Here is a 21,515-nt window from a genome sequence, read left to right as displayed (position 1 = left end):
TATTCCTCATGTGAATGAGCTGGAGGTTTTCTTACTTTCTTCCTCGTATTCAGGCAGAATACAAATCAGCAATAGGATTTTTTTGCATCATTGCACACAGCTTTCTTTTCTACTGCTCCGTTCTATTTGTGTCCTGCCTTCAGCCCTGCTCGGATACAGCCCTTAGCATTCTGTGCACTACTGGCTTGCAGGCAGGCAAACAATGCGACGTTCATGAAAGCTTTGAAACACTGCAGTTGCCAGGTGTTGGATTTACTCTGTTCTAGCTTCGTGCTGGTAACTTGTAATAAGCCAAGACAAAAATAGAATCCTACAATATTCTCTTGTGAATTCACAAGGAAAGATTTATGGTCATGGGAATGCAAGTACCTTTGCTTGCTCATCCCATAGCTGTCTCTAGCCAAGGTGAGAAATGGATGCTTATGGAAAGAGTGTAGAAGCAGTTTGCAGTGATATTTCTCTTGGTATGCAGTTCCACCGGTTTTTGAACAGGGATATTTTCAGCTGGAGTTGCATAAACGCTGTTGTGATTAAACCAAGACCTTCTGATTTAAAGGTAGCATCACTACCATGTCTTTTCCCTACCCTCAATTTAGTCCAAACCTGTGATGATACAAACTGGAATTTTATTGTGTTTTCCTGGTAGATGTTCACCAAAAATTTTTTTTGTTTGTTTGTTTGTCAAAACATTCTGGGTCAGGGTAGATACTTCTCAAATGCAGCATTACTTGTTCTAATTGGTAGGTTTCTCCAGTGTCTGATGCACCAAGCTTCTTTCCAAAAAAGTATATGTATAAAAAAATCTATATTAAAAATGTTAATCTTAAAAGGCTAAGAGCTAACTTAATAACAGTCAGTTCATTTTTTTCTAAAGGATTATGGATTTTATTAAAACAAAATGGCTTTCTGGGAAAACTTTCTACTCTTAGTGTTTCAGTTTCATGCATTAGTTCAGTAACTTTCCATTCGCTTCATAAAGACTGGATGTCCTTGAGTCATATAAAGAAGTTAATTAACTTTCGCTCTTGGTCGGTATAGGGCAAAAGTTACAATATCAGACAGCTATCCTTGTAAAGACTGGCAAGAAATCACAGCTTGTCTTTTTCTATGATATAAAACATTCTCCAATCTATACATGAAACAATCAGGTTCTGTTCTCTTTTTTAGTTTAAAACATACTGTAAAATATGCAATGGAATTTTGAACAAATTGTGTATTTTGCTTTGAGTTTAATAATTTGATTTTGATGGAGCACATCAATATAATTTGTAGAACTGGAGTAATGTCTAAGGGTTATGTACAATTAAAAACCAAAATATATGACGTTTCATTGCTGTGGTGAACGTAATTGTTCAGTTAATTCCTTGCTGCTTAGTTACTGTTAAACCTTTCAGAAAATCTTCCCTCTTCTCTATGTAAATAACTTTTGGGGCATTTCCAATGATATCTGTTTCTCAGATCTGAAGAGCAAAAAATGTCTTAATTTTCTACAGGGCTTTTGTGGGCTTTTTATTTCCATCTTTTTACTGAGGTTTGTCTGGTACTGTGCATATATGGTTATCTGCTGGTGAATTCCTTCTTGTTACAGCTGACATAACAGAAATGCCATTAGTGAGGGGAAGAACAGCTGTGATGCTGTAGTCCAGGAGTTGATAAAAGCCCAGGAGCTTTTCTGACATTGCCAACAGTAGAGGATAAGAGAAGAGTGTAGGAAAAGGGCGGAGTTGTAGAGATACCTTTTCCAATATGACCTCCAGTAACATGAAGCTCAGGATATGTCAGAATGAAGATATTAAATTTATATTTAAAGGCCATACTGAATTTTTCTTCCATGACTTTACCCATTTTGTCTTCTATTTTTCAAAGTATGCATAATTTTTGAATTCACAAGGAGTTCCACAGCTCACCCTATGTGATACAAAGCAATATACTTTTTTTTTTTTTTTTTCTTAATTTGCTGCCTGCTGGTTTGTTTAAAGTCCTCTGCCCTTTATGTTAGAACAGACTGTGTTCAGCCATTGGATATCCACCCCACTTTGCCATTTGGGATTTTTATAGACCTCTGAGGCCAGGCAGGGTGCTTGGCCTCTGTCTTGCCATGTGCTCCTCTCTAGAGATGGAGTTTGTGCCTGCTGTGGCTGCTCTGCAGAGATCTGAAGGGCTATACTTACTGTCTTGGGTAAGAAAGAGGAATAGGTGAGACTTTTGAAGGAGCTGCTCTGTGAAAGGAAATTCAAGGTGAAGTATTTCTAGAAAAGCTACTGTCAATTTCCCACAACTTCTGTTGCACCACTTAGTGTTTGTTGTCTGTTTAGTGCTCTATTGAGGCCAGCATCTGGCCTCCAGAACTAAACTCCCCGTTATTAAATACCACCTTTCTCTGAGCAAGAAGTGTGCTGAGAGGAAGTGCTGTCTGCTTGGAGTGATGTCTGGTGTAGCAGATAAATGATCTTATAAAAGCAGCAGGAGGTATTTAAACCAGGTTACCAGACAGTTAATAATACAGAACACTGGAAGTTGCATAAAGTGCTTTTCAGATTTTGCTCCATTGATATTGTCAAGTGCAGTAACTCTGTAGCTGCAAATGTAAAACTTCAGACCATCCTTCAGCCATGGTTTATGCACTTGTGAAAATCATGAGAAATGGCGTAAGGAACAGCAGTGAGTTACTGTAGTTTAAATAGTTGACTGAATTTCTGAAAGGTAGAACCATTTTAAAATCAAGAGAAACAATATGAGATTTAAACAGGAAATCTATAGACAGAGTCACCCCTGCTTGGTGAAGGAGAAGCTGGAATTCAACCTCTGTGTGCATGGATATTGCTGCCTTCTGGCAGAGTTGTTTTCTAAGCGTTCTAGTTTTACAGTCTCATAGTGTATCTTCACAGATTAAAAGTAGGTGGATTGCAAGGGATGCAGCTCAGATGGAATGGATCTTTATGTAGTTGAAATATGAAATACAATCTGTCTTCTCGGATCACACAGCAATTTTCACGGAGTCCCAAAATGGGTAAGGTTGGAAGGGACCACAGTGGGTCTTCTGGTCCAATGTCCCTGCTCAAGCAGGGTCATTCCAGAGCACACGGCACAGGATTGTGTCCAGAAGTTTCTTGAATATCTTTAGTGAGAGAGACTCCACACCCTCTCTGGACAATCTGTTCCAGTGCTCAGTCACCCAGACAGTAAGGAAGTTCTTCCTCATGTTCAGGTGGAACTTCCTGGGGATCAGTTTCTACCCGTTGCCTCTTGTCCTGTTGCTGGGCACCACTGACCAGAGCCTGGTCCATCTTCTGACACCTCCCTGCAGATACTGATAGACATTGATGAGGTCTCCTCTCTGTCACCTCTTTTTGAGGCTGAACAGGCCCAGCTCCCTCAGCATTTCCTCGTAAGAGAGATGCTCCAGTCCCTTAATTATCTTTGTTTTCCTCCACTGGACACATTTCAGGAGCTCCACATCTGCCTTGTCCTGAGGAGCCCAGAACAGAGCACAGCACTCCAGGTGAGACCTCACCAGGGCTGAGCAGAGGGGCAGGATCACCTCCCTCAACCTGCTGGCAAGGGTCCTCCTGATGCACCTCAGGATACCTTTGGTCTTCTTGGCCACAAGAACACACTGATCTGTGTGTGCAAGTTTGTGCATCCATTGAAGGGGTTAAAGCCACCATGTGTGCAGTTGTGCATCCTCCTTTGCAATGGCCATAACGCACCAAAAAAAGGCAACTTTAGTCTGATCTAAGTTCTTGACTTTGTGATCACTAGTGTGCTGGTACAAAGAAAGTAGTGGGAATGAGTGGTTGGAAGAGGGGAAACAGGAAAACCATGTTTTTAAGGTCCACTGAGGCAAATGATCACTCTAACTTTCCACTAAAACCTGCAGGGATGCCTGTTGTCCTGTTGCTTTCAATCATAAAATACCAGCTGGAATGTGAAATGCTATTGCTTTTAACCTTCATTCGTTTAACACTTTCATCTTTCCTGTCCAAATTTTCATTATATTACTCATCATTTTTTCTGTACATTCATTCTGTGTTTCAAAGTGAATCTTCTAACCATACAGATATATTTGGTGTATATTGTGGGACATCTGTTGTATTTTCTGATATGTGAAGAAGTTGTTACTTCCTAAGGAAATGATGAAAAATCCATTTTCATTCATATGCCTCCACTGAATTAAATTACATTTGGAGGTATTAAATTTTTATTAAAAATACTATGAGGAAGCTGCAGAAATGTAAAAAGGAAGAAAGTGTCTTTCTGTCTCAGTAAAAGTGATCATGAAATGGTACTATATTTATTAGTGATAACATTGTGTCATGTCCCATAGTATCAAAATTTGAAGGTGTTTGTCAAGAGAATACACTGTTGCATAAATTCAGAAGTTTCTGTTGTGTTTACAGCTTCTTCTTTACAACTTTGTGAGAGCTATTGTGCTGTTACTTAATACTGCAGCCTATCAATCTCTTATTGTTCTAGTGTCTTAGTCTGTCTAGTTTTTATGTAAAATTATTCCTTGATTGTGGAAACTTCTTGATTGTCTTTAAGACTGATGTTGACTGAGGTTAATTTTATTTAAGCACTAGCTGCATCCATTAGATTTAGCTAATATAATATTTAGAGTGGGCTGAAATGAATAAATCGATTTTGAGAACCAAGGTAATTTTATGATAAATACTATAAATTAATGGGTTTTAGTATTAGTCTTAATTTTGTGCTTTGGGTGGGGGAATTGTATAGTTAAAAGAAGAAAAAATATTAGACTAAAATGTGAATAACTTGGTTTCTGATTAAGTATACTTAAGTATGTAATTACTGGTCTTTTGGATGGATTTTAAATTATGGCATTACTTTGTCCTATGTTTAAGTGGAATCTATATGTTCTAGTTGCATACTATACAAGCATGAAAAACTACATGGTAATAATCAGCTTTGTCCATGCACTTTTGTTACCCTGTGGTAGCAATCCTGGTTTTCATTTGCTTTCCCACATTCCTTTCTCTATTATGAAACAAAAATTATATTCCTTATTTTATCTGTTCTTTTGAAGTGACATATATCATCTTCATAGAATCATAGAATAATTTGGGTTGGAAGGGACCTTGAAGACCATCCAGTTCCAACTCTCTGCCCTGGGCAGAGACACTTTCCACTAAACCAGGTGGCTCAAATACCTTTCTGACCTGGCCTTGAAGACATTCAGGGATGGAGCACCCATAACCTCTCTGGGCAGCCTGATCCAGTGCCTCACCACCCTCACTGTAAAGAATTGCTTCCTAACATCCAAACTAATTCTACCCTCCTTCAGTTTAAAGCCATTCCCCCTTGTCCTTATCACTCCATGCCCTTATAGAAAGTCCCACTCCTGCTGTCTTGTAGCCCCTTTAGGTACTGGAAGGTGCTATGTCACCCCAGAGCCTTCTCTTCCCCCACCTCTCTCAGCCTTCATCACTTAGACTGTTGTTTAGATAAAACAAAGATAAACACAGCAGAGTTTGGTACACAATTATTTTATAGTCATTGTGAGTGTCTAGTACAAGTGTTAGCAAAAGTGTTTTAAGCTTGAGGAAGAGAAGGATAATTGTGCATGGTCTTCTCCACCTCCACTGAACTTGAACCTTCTCCTTCAGGTCTTGCATATACGGGGAAATTGTGTTCTTTGACTAACTTTTGCTTTTGCATCTGTGGAGTTTGAATGCTTTTTGTCTGAGTATTTTAAAGAAAGTTGTTGCTAGTGTGATTTAGCTATGCTTAGGATCTTGGCTATAAATTATGTCCGAAGCTTAATATTATTAAAAACATTTACAGAATATTCTCCAAGGGCATCTGTTCTCTAATGCAGTAATAAAAGAGAAATAGCATGGGACTCTTTTTACCAAACACAATACTAGGTTAAAAAATGTTGTGAAATAAGTAGCAGTTTGCTTGCAAAGTACTCATAATGTTTCCCAAAATGATGAATATTGCAGCTAGATTCTTCTAAGTTCCACTGTGGTTTTAAAACAATACCTTTACAATCAGCACTGGATTTAAAGTATGGGAGAGAAGGTGGAAGATTCTGTGTTGTCCCAATGACCTTGGCAGGTCATATACACAATTTGGGGAATTTAGGTTGCCTTTACACTGTAGGATTTCAGTGGTGTTAAAATATCCTCTTCTTGAACCCTTGATTGATTGCTGTAGCTTATACACTTGTACATGAGTCAGAAGTTCTTTTCTATGCATAATCAGTTTGCAAGTGGTCATAATGTGTGCCAGCATCCCCAAAATAAACCCTAGAGAGTATAGTCAAACACAGGTCTTTGCTTTAGTTTCTATATCCCTTCTCATCTCACTTCTTTTCACTTGTATATTGAGAAAGCAGATTTTACTCTGGTCTTAAGTTGTATATAAAATTTTTCTGGTAATTAAACATATATATCATTAAATTGTATGTATTACACACATCTATGGCTTGGTTTTTTCAGCCTATATTGCTTTTAGAGGTCTGTAGGTTTCCTGTACCGCAGTGAAGATGAGGTATACATCCTCATTTTCTACTATAAATTTATGCTATTTTTGCATGTGGATTGAAAGGCAATGTAGAAGAAAATAGAAGATTTTAGATAAGGCTTTTATTAAAGTACTGGACTTGACTATCCTGATTATGGTGTTTCCTTTTCTGTAATTTTCCAACTAAATTATGTATGTCCAGAGAATATGTTTATATCAAAGAACATGACATTGAGATTAAAAAAAAAATATTGCTTCACATCTAAATTATGCTCTTGTGATTTTATTTTCCTTTTTTGAAGGGGGGACTCAAAGTCCCTCATTTATGCATTTTGTAATTCTCTAGTCTAGGCTAAGTAGAATTAGAATTAGATTAGAAACACAACTCCTACTGTATGGAGTAAAACTTCTCATTTCCATTTTTAAATTTATCTTAAAACAGAAAAAAAAATGAATATATGCTTATTTTCTAGATTGGTTCTAGATGTGCTTTTATTTTTCTTCCTGTTATTATCCCATAATGTCATTCTGTGTTATACCCTGTAATGAGGATTGATTGTAAGATGATAGCACTTAGCTGGTTACCCAAATGTAGCTCTGAATTTCATAAGTGGTGGTGGTTGAACGTTTAACATGATGTAAGATGAAATCTTATTGAGTCTGCCATCATTGCAGTCTCCAATAGCAGAATAAAACTGAGCTCTAACAGTGTCCCATAATGCTGTAATAGTCTTCAAGGTCTGTGTTGTACTGGAAATCCTTTTTTTTTTTTTTTTTTTAATTAACCTAATGAAAGTCTTGAAATCTTCAGCTTTGAAAAAAATAGACACAATTTTAAATTTCTTTTTTGGGCACAAAAAAATATTAGTACATTAATATACTCACTTTTTTCTCTGAATGGAATAATTCTGAAATGGAATATTGCAGTCATCCATCAATGTATGCATTTAAATATTTCTTCAGGAGTTAGGAGGAGGAGGAGCATGAGTTGTTTCTGTTCTCAAGTAAGAGATCATTTCTGGTCCCTCACCTCAGCCAGGGCAATTTTTTTTTCTTGAAAGGATTTCTACTATTAGTAGTAATGGCTGGCAGAAGATCCTGACAATGCCACTCGGGATTGGAGTTTATGGAGCCATGAGGTTTGAGTGTGCTGTGTGCCTGCAGCACCACAGACAGGCTGCATTTATCCCCCTTTTGTCACTTTTGACTTTTGTAGCATTCACGGAAACTGTGTACAATATTTGAAGAGTTTTGCTGCCAGTAAGAATAACTAGTCCTGATCTAGTGCATCTTCCCTCCCTGAGCAGAAAATGCCTGTGAGTTACTGGGATAACGGCTTAAATGCAGAGCCTGCTGCAAAATATTTTGTGGCTTCAGAAAAAGAAGGAAAAGAGTTAACGGGACAAAAAATATTTTGTAGTATTTAACTCTGGTGCTGCAACTGAAGAGCTCTCCTGTTAGTGAAATTTACAGTCTGATATCATGGAGGAAGAAATTTTCCAGAGACTTCTGTGCTTTTTTCCAGTTCAAGTTGCTAAGAATCACATTTCTAATGACCCTATGTCTGTTAGCACATGTATGGAGTGTGATTATGTTTATGCTGTTTGTATATCATCTTCTCCTCACTTTGTTTCCTTTTGAAAGACCTTGCCTCAAATATTCACGATCTTCTGATGAGTTTATTGTTTGATTGTTCTCAAAAATAATCTGGTTCTATTTTTTTGTGTTTGTTAGTGTTTGGGTATGTCTCTCGCATATAAGCTTTTCAGATTAGATTTTTGTTAAATGAAAATGGCACTTCATACTGTGTTGGGTTTTTTAAATGACAAGAATCTTCAATGAATTATGCTGGAAAAAATGTTATTTTGTAGGGTAGTATTTGGTAGCCAATGCTCACACCCAAATTAATGTATTTTCCCTGGCTTTTGTAAAAAGCATAAGGAGAGGTTCACAAGAACACAGTGAGAGAAAAGGCTTTTATTAGTTTAGGTTCATTCCCTTTGTGCTTTTAAAACAGTACTTAATAGATTGCTAATGTGGACAAGCAGGATCACCTCTGAGGAAAAAAGACTGATAGCATGCCATGACTTTCTAAAAAGTAGAGTGCAACAGCACTCATTATTTTTAAACACAGGAACATTTGTATGTAGGAAGATTTTTTGGTTATATTCTGTGCAACCACTTGCTGATGCTATGCAGCCTTAATGCCGGCAAAAGCCGTGTGTGCAACCTGGGACATGTGTATGATGGCATCTTCGGGAGCTGCGGGCCTGGCTATGGGTGTGCTGGTTTCTGAGCTGGAGCCATGTTTTATCTCAGCAGTCATGCCAATGTGTTTATCCAGCACCTGGGGTAAGAAATAGGTGAAATTGTGCTGCAGTGATGTTTAAACTGGGAAGATTTTTTCACTGATTTTGCTGTTCTAGGTTTTCATACTATTCAGCTTTACTGCTACTAATTTAAGAAGGGGGTTTGTATGTAGTGAATGATAGCTGTTCTAGCAGTTGTAGCTAGTTCAAGGTGTGTTGTTGCCAGTGTAAAGGTAAGAATATTGTCACTAAGTAGTTGTGGATGCCCCATTGTGCCCAGAGAAGCTGTGGATGCCATATCCCTGGAAGTGTTCAATGCCAGGTTGGATGGGGCTTTGAGCAATCTGGTCTAGTGAAACGTGTCCCTGCCCTTGTCAGGAGCACTGGAACTAGATTATGTTTTCCAAACCATTCTCTGATATTTATCCCCAAGATTAGTTTCTACCCAGTGAAACTGGTTTAGAGCCTGTGGGGGAAATTTTTTATCTGTCACTGGATGGTTTCAAGTGTTGTCACTATTTGTGGGCTTTTCAGCATCTCCTACACAACAGAAATTAGAAAATAAATCTGATCGGTGTCATCAACATTCCTGGAAACAAATATCTTAGCTTATTTTTCAGATATCTCTAAATGTACCTTGTGCACAAAATGAGTTAAACTCAGAAGTATTGATGTAACTCAGCTGAGAACTTAAAGGAAGAAACTGCCCAAAATATTGTTATGCTTTCCCAGGTGTGTCAGAGCATGCACAAAATCCAACATCCAATCCAAGTTCATTAGAAAAAATGTGATGCTAACATCATTTTATGCAGAAGTAATCATACATAGATAGTGATTAGTGTCTACATTCTTGGTCTTGCAGAAGAGGCTGCTGGGTAGGAGTCTGGTTGCAAAGAAGGATCAAATTGTCAAAACACATTACAATTAGCAATACTGCACTTTTACAAGCAATATCTACTGTGCTTCCATTTGAGTAATACTTGGGGAATAATTAAGTGGCTAACATTTTTGCAGCTCTTTTAAGAGCCCACACAAATGAGCTGGCTCATCTATTCTGACCTTTACAGCTCTGGAGGTTTGTGTTTTTTGTCACATACGTGGAGTTTGGAGAGCGGCTGTTGCATTGCATCAGACCATGTAGCTAAGAGCTGATATGAGGAAAGTTCAGCTGATGGGATCTACGTTAAGTTTTGGCATTATCTGAAAAAAAATTTTCTGGAAAAATGTATTTACTCAGTTTGATCACTGAATGCCCTTTTCATTAGGTTATGGTTAAAACACTCAAAGCTTGCAATTTTCAGAGAAAAGATAAGATTTTAAAAATAATGTTACCTTTTAATTGATCTTCTTTTGGGAGGAGCTAGTAAATGGCTGTGTATGAAATGATGCTGGCATCAGTTATTACGGTGATAAGTGCTTGTTGATGTGTTGTTTTGGTTTGCTTCCTCTCATTGGGACCCTTTTGGGTTTTTTTAAGTAATTCAGGAAAAGTTCAAACTGGACCTTTTTGTAGCCATCTTTTATACAAAGAGATTGTCTCTAGAAAATTCTTAACACTTCAACACCCCTATTTTTGTCATGTGCTGAGGCCAACAATTGGAAACAAGTTTCATTGTTCTGTTCATTCACTGGCAGGACCAGTATGAATTGAGTGGAGAAGGAAAGACAAGTAGTGTGGTTTGAGTCACTTCTCTGTGTTCAGAGTTAGGTGGGTTTGGTAGTCTACTCATATCTGAATGAGTGAGCTACTGGAGACCAACACTTGATGCTAATCTTCTCTTTTGGTTTTATTTCACGGTGGCAATTATAGGGGTTTGTGTTGTTGCAATTTCAGTGGCATGCAGTAACTTACTAGCTGTCTAGTCTGTGTTTATTGTATATCCAATTTTACTGTGAGGAAAGCTGATACTGCTTCTGAACAGCCATGACTTTGTAAGGTGCTATTGCTCTGCTTCATTCCATGGGTTCTGTAAATGGGACTTGAGCAAAGTGCAAGCATGTTTTGTAGTATAGACAGAAGTAATTTCTGTGCCAGGGTTAGAGAAGTGTGTAAATTGCTAAGTGAAAGATTTACTACTTTTAGTCCCTTGAAGCTAATAAATCATCCATGTGCATTCCATGAAATAATTATTTTTGTATCTGACAATACAGGCATGTGACTACCAAGCATTCATTACACCCATTTGTGTGTATAACCTCAAATATTTTTATATTTCACATGGATTATTTTTTTAATATAAGAAATTAATTTTTTAAAATACTTGGAGGGAGGGTTTTTTGTGATGAGTACGTAGATTGTGCATGCTCTAATCACCTTCAAGGTTCTGTCATGGGTTTTTCTTGTGCAAAATGTTGTAATGGTTTAAAACATTTCTTCTCTGCTATATATTTTTGTGGGTGGGTTCTGGTGGCAGTAAGATATGGAATCTTTTAGGGCAAAACTCCTGCAAATGGTGTGAAATTCTAAATTTCCTCTGATATAAGAATGAGCAGTTTGTTCCAGTTGGAAAATGCATCTTCTTTGGATAATAATCTACTTGAAGGGATTAATAATATTCAATAATATATACTGACATATTAATGCGATGGTCAGTGTCTTGAACCACTTTTGTCTTTTATTATTGTAAGGCTGGAACAGAAATTAGCAGGTTTTTTACCCCTCTTTAAATTGTAAAGGTTTGTGAGGTACACAAGATATATTTGATGTTTTAGTAGCTCTAGTGGGCTCAAGGAGCAGTAGCATCCTTTGTGCAAATGTATGCCTCTGGGTTGGTGCTGATTTCTAGAAAAGCTAAATTTAATATGCATAAAAAGAATTTTTGTGATTGGTTTCTGGACAGTAGTTTTGTGTTAATCTAGAAAGAAAGGTTTATGTGCTTTTTAAACCATGATTTTCATGTGTAGTAGCAATAAGCACCTCACATACTCAGAAGTATGATTATAGTATGCAGACTTTTGTGTACAAACACATCAGGACAAATATAGAATCACAGAATGGCTTGGGTTGGACGGGACCTTAAAGATCCTTCAGTTCCAACCCCCCTGCCATGGGCAAGGATACCAGCCAATACACTCTAATATATATTAGTATTTGTGCACACACATGCACATGAATATATACATATCTATACAGCATAAAAGGATACAAGGTTTTAAAGAAACAATTAGTGGTCTATCTAGATGTGGACCTGCCAGTTTTTACTACTTCAGAGATAGATAGCAAACCAGAATCTACCACTTTCCACACTGCACTGTAGTATAATTTCTGGTTTAAAATTTAGAAGCTATTAAAACAGAACATGGTCCCAAAATAGAAATACCTTTCACTGAGAAGAGATCAAGCTCTTCAGGGTTGAGGAGAGGGAAGAGCAGTATGTGTCTGTGTGAGCAGCAGTGGAAAATGTCTAGCAGAGAGGACTGGTGTGGGTTAGGGAATGTCAGCATATAGGTCTTCTGACCCAGCTCTGCTCTGTGTGCTGTGTTAGGCTGGTAAAAGTGCATGTGCAGCTCCTCAGTGATCTACATCAGTGAAATGATCCACATCAGTGAAATGATCCACTGGGGGGACTTACCACCCCAAAATGTATTTGATTTTATAGCCTCAAGTGGACAAGTTTTCCATTCACTAGTATGAATAGCTACCAATAAATGTACATCTTGGGAGGGAGGATGCTGCAAGTACCTTCTCTGAATGTGATCTGTAAGTACAAATGTCTATCAGTGTGTACTGCACTGATGGAAGGTGAGCTGAATCCATAGTGCTCAAAAGGAGCCCCTGGCTTTCATGGGACTATTGACTCCACAGCAGCTCCTGAGCTGGATCGTGGTGTAGCCAACTGAGTGCTCTGGGATGAGGGAGCAGAGATGCTGCTTTCTTCACCAGTGCAGATTTGAACCAGGTTGGTGGTTTGAAATGGCTGGCTAGGTTCAAAGTAGCCATATTTTAGCAGAAAGGAGAAATTATATCTGGGGAATATATGTGGGGAATTCCACACTGATTAGTTAGAAGAAAGGCTGCTGAATGATCAGGAGATTTTCTTCTTGAGCATAAGCTTCAATATAAGGGAATGTAGCAACTTGAAACCTCAACAGGGCATGTGCCAGAGAATCTGCTGAGAATGAGGAGCAAGGACCTTTCCTTGCTTCATTTTATTTAAGCAGATTAAATGTGGTGGATGTTTTGTGTTCTTTCTCCTTTTTCCCGTTCATTTCTCTCTCTGGGTTTTGGGGTTTTTTTGGTTGGTTTTTTTTTGTTTGTTTGTTTGGGGGTTTTTTTGTTTGGGTTTTTTTTTGTGGTGGTGGTGGTTTTTTTGGTTTTTTGTTTTGTTTTGTTTCTTGGGCTTTTTTTTGGTGAACACTGATTTTACATTATTTTGAGCTTGTCTCCAGAATGACCATTTTCAAGAATAAAGCTTTGGTCAGCTAATAAGGTAGCAAATTTGTGGTGCAGGTATCTTTAGTAAATGATTTGTCCTTCCAAAATGTGTGAGAGAGTAAGAAAATGTTCTTCTGTGGAACTTATAAAGGCCTCCTGCAAGATGGTATCATGGAAATGAAGAAAGAAGCATTTGCCAGGGGTGGGTGGTGGTAAGGAGAGTTTAGTAGGTAGGAAGGAGTGCCACTAAATACCTAGAGATTGTCACAGAGACCCCTTGGTTCTCTAAGACATTGCGATATTCAATAATATATATGTATGCCACTTTTAATGGAAGATCAGATTTTGTGTCTTCTATGATAGGCAGTTAAAATATTTAGTATTCTAAATACTCAAAATTAAAATTAATGGATACTGCAAAAGCTTGTTTTTCCCTAACTAGGGAAAGCAAGGCTGTTCCTGTCTGGTTTAACATGCTGAGAAGGTAATATTACTCTGGAATAATAATTGAATTGAGCATTGAGTGCAGCTTATTTCCTTTGCAGCAGAGTGCAGCTAAAAATTATCAGCAAAAGACATCTAAAAGGAATGTATTAAGTTTGGAAACAAACTATTTCCATTTATATAAAACAAACAAAACAAAAACAACCAACCAAAAACCTCAACACCCAAAAGCACCCAAGCAACCCTAGATAACAGGTTTTGTGTACCTGCTATGTAAGTGTGTTTTATTTATAGTTTTGGACTATGAAGAAGTAGTTCACATAAAAATCATATTTGCAAATATAAAAATACAAAATTGGCCTGTGATGTCATTCTGACTCAGATCACTGGCACCTTCAGGCTGTGGATGTCATCTTTGTATATTGCTTTGCTCAGTGATTTGTCTTATAAAATAATGAATGTTCCCTTTCCTCCTGCTCTCACATTAGTGATTAAATCTAATTCAATAGCAAATTCAATTTGGAAGATTTTTCTAATCTGCTTGTCATAGTCTTTTAGATTGATAACTTTAGGAAAAAGTTTGCTGGAGTTTTTATTTTTGTTTCTTTCTCCTGTGTGTCCAGTTTGCTTCAACACTAGACCTGAGGATAAAGTTTTATCTCTCCATCTCATCAATGTTAACCATTGTCTTTCTTTCAAAATATTGGTTTCAAATTCTTATCCCGTGTTCAAACTCTCAGTAGACAAGTGAGTCATTATTTTTTTCTGGTCATTGAAGGTGGAGAGAGCTTCAGTAAAAATGTATGATAGCAACTGCCTGACATAGCAGGCAGGCAGAAGCAAAAGCTTTTGACAGCATTTGCAGAGGAATCAAAGGGAAGCACTTGCTGTGCACTGTCTTGGAAAGGAACACTGAGTTCCCAATATTTTATTACATTTAAAAATGGTAACTTTTCCTGGCAAGATGTAAGTTAAGTCAAACCCACTCTTTTACTGGGGAGCAAAAGAAGTAATGATGTTTGCAGTTCTTAATGTTTTAATCCATTGTTCTGCTGTAAATGAAAAAAAGCCCAGAGATAAATAACATCAGAATGAATTTATATAGCTTTTGTGGTTCCAAATGTTTTCGTTTTAGCTGCCACAGGAGTGGTTGTGTGATTTGAGAAAGTGGTTGTTTCCAGTTAAGGAACAGAAACACTCAATTTTATTTTGTTACAGATTATCATGTATTGTTCAGCTATAACATTTTTATATGGTTAAAATTGGGCCACTCCAAAATAGAACTATTATATATTAATTGCTTTCTCTCTGTATGGATCTCTACTCTAAGTGTTCACACACAGGAACATCAGTGTTTGGAACTTACTTGTGAGAGGTACCCTCACATTTAATCATCTCTAATGTTTAGCACTCTAGCTTACTTGGAGCTCCTGATGTAGATTTTTGGAACTTCTTAATGCCCAGTGCAATGTTCTTCAATTGTAAAATCATAGAATGGCTTGGGTTGGAAGGAAAACTAAATATCATCTAGTTCCTAGCCTGCTGCCATGGCCACAGACACCTTCCAGCAGACCAAGTTGCCCAAAGCCCCATCCAGCCTGGCCTTGAACACTTCTAGGAGCATCCACAGCTTCTCTGGGTAGCCTGTTCGAGTGCCTCACCACCCTCACAGTAAAGAATCTCTACCTAGTATCTAATTTCAACCTACTTTCAGTTTCAAGCCATTCCCCCTTCTCGTCTCCATGCCCTTGCAAATTTTCCAGCTCTCTTGCAGATCCCCTTTTTCAGGTACTGGAAGGTGCTGTGAGGTTTTCTAAGGCTTTCACTGTCAGAACCATCTCAGTTTCGACAGTGAACGGTCTGCTTACGGGGCGAGCTTTCACTCAGTGTTGCTGGTGATGTCCCTCTGTGAGGACACACACACTGCTGTAGGAGTAGCAGACATTCTGCCTTGTTTTGCCAGTCTTCAGACCCCTAGGAGCCCCAGAGTTTAAGCTTTTTGGATAACGTGGCTGTGCAAGGGTCTCTGCAGCGTGAATGGTGTTGTCTCTACCAGCTCCCATGCTCAGTTGGGCTGCTGTCCTGACAGTGGTTCTGAGTGCAAGTTCTCCAATCTCCAGTGATTTGAAAGTGAATATAATATGGCAAACGCTGCCAGCTTCATTAAAACTTGGAATTATTGATCTGACTTTACCTAGGTGATGGGAAATTGCCTGTGATCTAAATGGGGAAAAAATATAGCAAACTATTTAAGCATTTCTATGCATGATTAGAAATCTAATCCTCAATTCATCATTACTTAGTAACATTTTGTCCTGGATTTTTGAGCTATTGCAAGAAATTTTAAATTCTTAAAGATGTAATATTGAAAATTCATATTTGAATATTATTATTATAAATATTCTTTCAGTCACATTACGTTGCACAAAATCAGATATTATTCTTTTATTTTGATTTGCTACTTTTCATCTGCTGTACTTTTGTTATGTTGTGGAATTTGGTACAAGAGGTTAGTGTGATAATCTGTGTCTGTAGTTAAACACTTACTGTGGGAGAACCACAGATGTTAACAAGCAATTTAGTTGTAGTGGAAACTATAGGACTAGTGTAGAAGCATCTGCTATTTCTTGTTGTTCTGGGTTTATTTTCCAAAATATAATGCAATTTGAATAAGTGCTTTGTCCTTTGCAAAACTTAAATAGTGTTTTTCTTCTAGCACTGTCAGTACTGCTCTACTCTGTTGTCAGAGCATTTTCAGTTCAATTCTTTAATTCATCTTGAAGGGGTTGAAAGACCCCAGACCTTCCCACAGGCTGAATCAGTTGTACCTGCAGCTTTTTCCAGCCTGTGAAACTCCTTATTTTGTGGGTTTCTTTTTATTTGTTAAAGTATATTCTGGAAATCAGTGAAGTAAATATTTAAAGTTTGTTTATTTCTTGCTATTCTAGGCATTGGATCAAGACAGAACTGCACTACAGAAGGTGAAAAAATCTGTGAAAGCAATATATAGTTCGGGGCAAGGTAAGACATTGTTTTCAGTTTTACGTGAGAACCAAAGCATTTCATTTCAAGTTTGAGATGTCTTGCAATTCTTGTAATTAACCCTGTTAAAATGTCTGGCATAAGAAAAGCTTTTCTGTTTAGGAGTATTTGGACTTAAAAATTTTCTTTCTTTACTTCTGATTATACATCAGATTAATGTGCTCTCCAGTTCTTTGACCGTCATATTCCTTCTCAAAGGCCTCTAGGAGAATTCCCATGGGTAAATTTTCCTGCTGTCGTAATATTTCAAGCAGTTACATTCAACTGGAACAATGCCAAAAAAGTGTTCTCAACTGAATTTATAGAAAGCACTTACAAGTGAAATAAGATTTAGAACTTGTTTAAAAGTTTAAAAAGTAGATAAATGAAAAGAAATATCCACAGGTAGATTTTTTATTTTTGTCAACATTTGCTCTCCCTTCATAACATTAAATATTTCCCTTCTTACATAAAAGAGTGGAGATACATAATTATTTTGCTTGTTTGAAGACACTGTTGATGTTTTACTGGAGCTATAGTAATTACTTTGTTGAGAGGTTAGTTGGCTAGAATATAAATTGATAATCAATTTGAATGCAGTAAAAAATTATGATCAAACCTATCAATATAAAAACTCACTTTTAAAAATGCTATAACTCTAATATTTCTACCTCAGTTTCTCTTACATTCTAAACACTGTGCCAAAGGCAGATAGGGTAACAGAGCTGTGCACCTTCCAATAACCTGGCTGTAAATACAGGATTTTAGAAAATCTCAGTTCCAATTCCCTAGCAATAATAATCAGTGTAGCAAATATTTTCCATATACAGAGCTACCTTTGAGTGCTCTTAGTTTCTGTGTTTATGGAAGTGTCTGTAATTTTTAATGTCTTGTAGATTCTTAACTATTCTCATTTGCAAATCACTGATGCTGGTTTGTTAGCACCATGCTTTTAATTAGCTTTTCTGTGATTTCAGTTGATGATAAATATTTTCCCAATAGACTGTGAAGCCTGATACAAAGTGAGAATAGTATTTGTTGCATGTCTATTTAGTTTTATGCTTTTAGAAGTATTCAGATGCTCCAAGAAGCTTTTCTATTTGAAAGAACTTAGTTAAGCAGTTTCAAAATCTGAGTTTCAAGACTGATGAGAAGTGTAGAACACATTAAAGGTGTTCTGCCTGTTTTGAAATATATTAATGATACTAGAGAGTTCATCTATCGTTTGAGTCTTGTGATGAAAATAATATTGTTGTCAAGGCCTGTAAGTAGGGCAGTACTATATGAAGAAGTAGTTGCATTGGATAAAAGCAATAGAAGGTGGGTTAATGGTTTTGATTGGGTGCTCTGCATTTAAAAAGGAGCAGAGATGGGTAGCTGGTTATTATTATTTCTTTTATATTTTTTCTTTCTTTCTTTCTTTCTTTTTTCTTTTTAAACAAGCCTTGTTTCAAAGGTACGAGTTAGTAGGAATTCTTTTGGCTCAAGAAAGCATTATGCATAATCCTCTGGCTCCCTCTTCAGAATGCTGCTGATATAGGTTCTGTTGCAATGAAAAGCTGTGTGCAGGAGTCAGTTCATGCAGTGATTGATTAACTGGGATTAGTAAAACCAAGATGAAAAACATGTTATACATGTGAAACCTCATAAAAATAAATGTAAATATAAAGTGACTGAATTAAAACTCCAGCTCATTTTGCCTCCTTGTACAAGCAAGTTTCTTATACTTCAGTGATGAAAATTGATTTTGTTGATATTTAAGTAAAACATATCAGAAACAGCTGTAAAATGAATTGGGGTTTATCAGTTCAAGAAAGTATTATGTGGCTATTTTTATATTTCAAAAGAAAGCCTCTAACAACATTTTGAGAACCCAAAATTGGAATTTTGTTTTACAAATTTAGTAGTTTGCTAGAAGTTAAGACCATATTTAATCTGCTAGAGTAGGAAAAGTTTTTTAGTACTCTTCTGCTTCATAATCTCCTTTGAGAACTCCAGCTGGACTGGTGAGAAAGGGTTATTCAGGGGCAATAGAAATTCTTTCTTCAGTTCAGTAATCCAATTCATACTCTACCAAAAGCCATAGCTAGGTATTTTGGGGTTATAGTGGTTTTGGGTTGTTGGGGTTTTTGTTTCTTTGTTTTTATTTTTGGGCTTTTTGTTATTGGGTTTTTTTGGTTGGTTGGTTGGGTTTTTTTTGTTTTGGGGTGAGTTTGTTTTGTGTTTTGGGGTTGTTTTGTTTTGATAGGGTGTTTTTTGCTGGTTTTTTGGGAGTTTTTTTTGTTGTTGTTGTTGGTTTAGTTTTTGGTTTTCTTTTTTTTTCCTGAAGTAACATTTGGACAGTGACAGTGACACAGTGCAGTGTCTCATACAGAATTCTTCAGGAAGGCTGAACCTTCTGATGCGTCAGTTTGTTCCTCTTCGGCACTGAATTGTGGACCACAAGGGACTGTGCTCTGTTACAAAGAGCTTTAACGTCACCCAGATACTTTCTGTTCTTCCTGCACATCCCTCACCCATTTGTCATATTTACATTTAGAGCTACTGCTGTGGAAATGAAAACATACCAACACAGAAATATAGAAATCCTTTAGAAAGGTCCCTCCCCTATTTTCGTTTCTGAGAGTATTGTATGGGAAGGAACTGTTTATGAAGTCCAGTGAGACACACAAATGGACACCTCTTTCTCACCCCTTGCTCCTTGTCTGGCTTGCTGTTTAATTCTGCATGATCGATTGTAATTAGGAACCCATCTTATGGCAATGGTGCTTGAACTTAATGGAGAATCTGTTTTGATTTCCTTTCCCATAACATTTGGATTGAATTATAATAGCAGCAGATTACACAATTAGTTTTGTTGTAGATTTTTCAGTAGCTCTTTTTCATTACTTCCCTTGGATAACTCCCAAATATAATCAAAAGAGTTTACATGATGGAGAAATAAAAACTTAAAATCCATACAAGACCAAAGGTACTGAGTTGGATCAGCAGTCTGCATGGTCTCCCACAATGTTCAACAGCAGATGCTTGAGGAAGTAGAAAAATGGTGCAAAGATGGAGTGATTTTTTCTTTTTTAATTATTTTGTTTAGGACTTTCTCACCTCACAGTGACATGAAGACCAGGAATTACCTTGGGTCAGAAATTATATTTTCTGTGACAATTTTGAGTGATGTTTGCTACTTCTTAATGGACTTCTACAGTTTATTTTGTCCAAGGAATTTGAATTAATGTAAATCTTTAGCATTCTCAGTCTTGCATCAATCTAGTTAAATGCTTCTCTGCGAATTTTCCCAGTACATGTTCATGTTCTCAGGCCTTAAGTCACCTGAGGAGGAGGCTGTCCCTGCCCATGTTTATTCTTTCCTTTCCTCCACATATTTTTTTGGCCTGTCTTTCCTCCTTGTGAGGGTCATCCCTCTTAGTCTGCTTAGTTCCTTTCAGTATTTTTTGTGAGGGACAGAATTTCTTGGAAAAGCAGTAATTTGATGTGGACTTCCTCTCCCGATATGCTCATTCATCTCCTGGAGGTGGGAGATTTTCAAAGTAAAATTTTCTTTTTATAAAATGTGTTTCTTGTTCAGCATTTTGTATTCATCCACATGTCCACCAATTCTATTCTGCACTGTAGTTGCTACAAATTTCCCAGGGAATATATAAGCAATATTGCTGCTGGTGCATACTTGAATCCTCAGTTCTTTCTGGAACTTACTAAAAATAGCTATTATATTTGCTTTTCATTCTTCCTGTAGTGTTGAGGCTGGTATAAATAAGAGGTGTTACTTTGCAGCTACATAGTTTGCCTATTTTATTCTTTTGTACATGAATCTAAGTGATGTGCCATTGCACATGTTATCAGATTTTAAGAATTCTGCTGTTAGATTTGGAATAAATCCTCTGAAGCAGAGAAGAAAGAAAATTCTTCTATAAGAATTTCTTCAAGCATGTCAGTGATGAGCTGAGATGCAAAAAGAAGTAATTTACTTTTTGGGGCTGGCTTATCTCTCAATGCTCTTATACTGTGATGATCTAGAGAACCTTGCAGACTCACTGAGATGCTCCTTGCTCTGAAATCTTGAAAGAGGCTTTTATTACTTTTTCCTTGAACAATCTCATTCTAGAAGGCGTTACTGTTATCAAGTTCAGACAATTGTATGGTGGTCAAATAATTTTTTTTCTATTATTTTTTCATTATATTTCAGCTTAGTGAAGAACAAAATGAGAAAGGGTGTTTTTTTATTTCAAATAATTTCTGCTGTCCTTTTTAACCTTGCCAGCTTTCTTGCTTTTCTAAAGCCTTTCTGAGTCATCTTTCATTCATAAATGCATCTTGGCTCTGACCTTGGTTATTTTTCCTCTGGCTACCCATGGAACAAAGCTGTTTTATAAGTGCAGCTTGAAAATAATTTAAAGTTGATCAAAATTCTGAAACTTAATTCTTATTTTTTTTAATTTAACAACATATGGAAGAATTAATTATCACTAATTTAGACATTCTTTGTCTAAATGTTTCTTTGAGTGTAATTAAAGTATAATCAGTGACAAAAGAGAGTAGTGTTTTTCTTCTGTAAACTAATTTTTTTGTGCTTGTGTTCTTCAGTGTTTGCAGGGTAATATATCTGAACAAAACTGTTGTTGAGGAAGGAAATTTTAAGGCTTTAATTTTTGTGATGTGTTTTCTAGGTCCAGCATATAAAGGCTATCCTTTAACCTCTCTTCATGGTTTGTACTTCTGTTCCCTTACTTAATATGCACAAGTAGACAGGCGTTTTAGTGGGCTCAGAAGCATATGCTAAAATTCTGGTCATTTTTGAGTGGGAAATAAACATAGAATTTAATGAATGCTGTGGGTTCCAGTGAAGAAATATAAATTCTGGG

At 36.9% G+C, this 21,515-nt stretch overlaps 1 protein-coding gene across 5 annotated transcripts in view; it reads left to right on the top strand.

Annotated features, from left to right (window-relative positions):
• ASAP1 (ArfGAP with SH3 domain, ankyrin repeat and PH domain 1) overlaps window positions 1-21,515 on the top strand; it is a 146,178-nt gene that overhangs the window by 58,976 nt on the left and 65,687 nt on the right. For all 5 annotated transcript variants that reach the window (XM_019289159.3, XM_019289157.3, XM_019289158.3 and 2 more), the window contains one exon: window positions 16,566-16,638. In XM_019289159.3, the coding sequence (XP_019144704.1) occupies window positions 16,566-16,638 (73 nt within the window). The remainder of the gene's footprint in view (window positions 1-16,565; window positions 16,639-21,515) is intronic.

Source organism: Corvus cornix, chromosome 2 (assembly GCF_000738735.6).
Source record: "Corvus cornix cornix isolate S_Up_H32 chromosome 2, ASM73873v5, whole genome shotgun sequence".
In the NCBI taxonomy this organism is placed as follows: domain Eukaryota; kingdom Metazoa; phylum Chordata; class Aves; order Passeriformes; family Corvidae; genus Corvus; species Corvus cornix.
The sequence above is the reverse complement of the archived record's forward strand: the minus strand, read 5'-3'. Positions and strand labels throughout refer to the sequence as shown.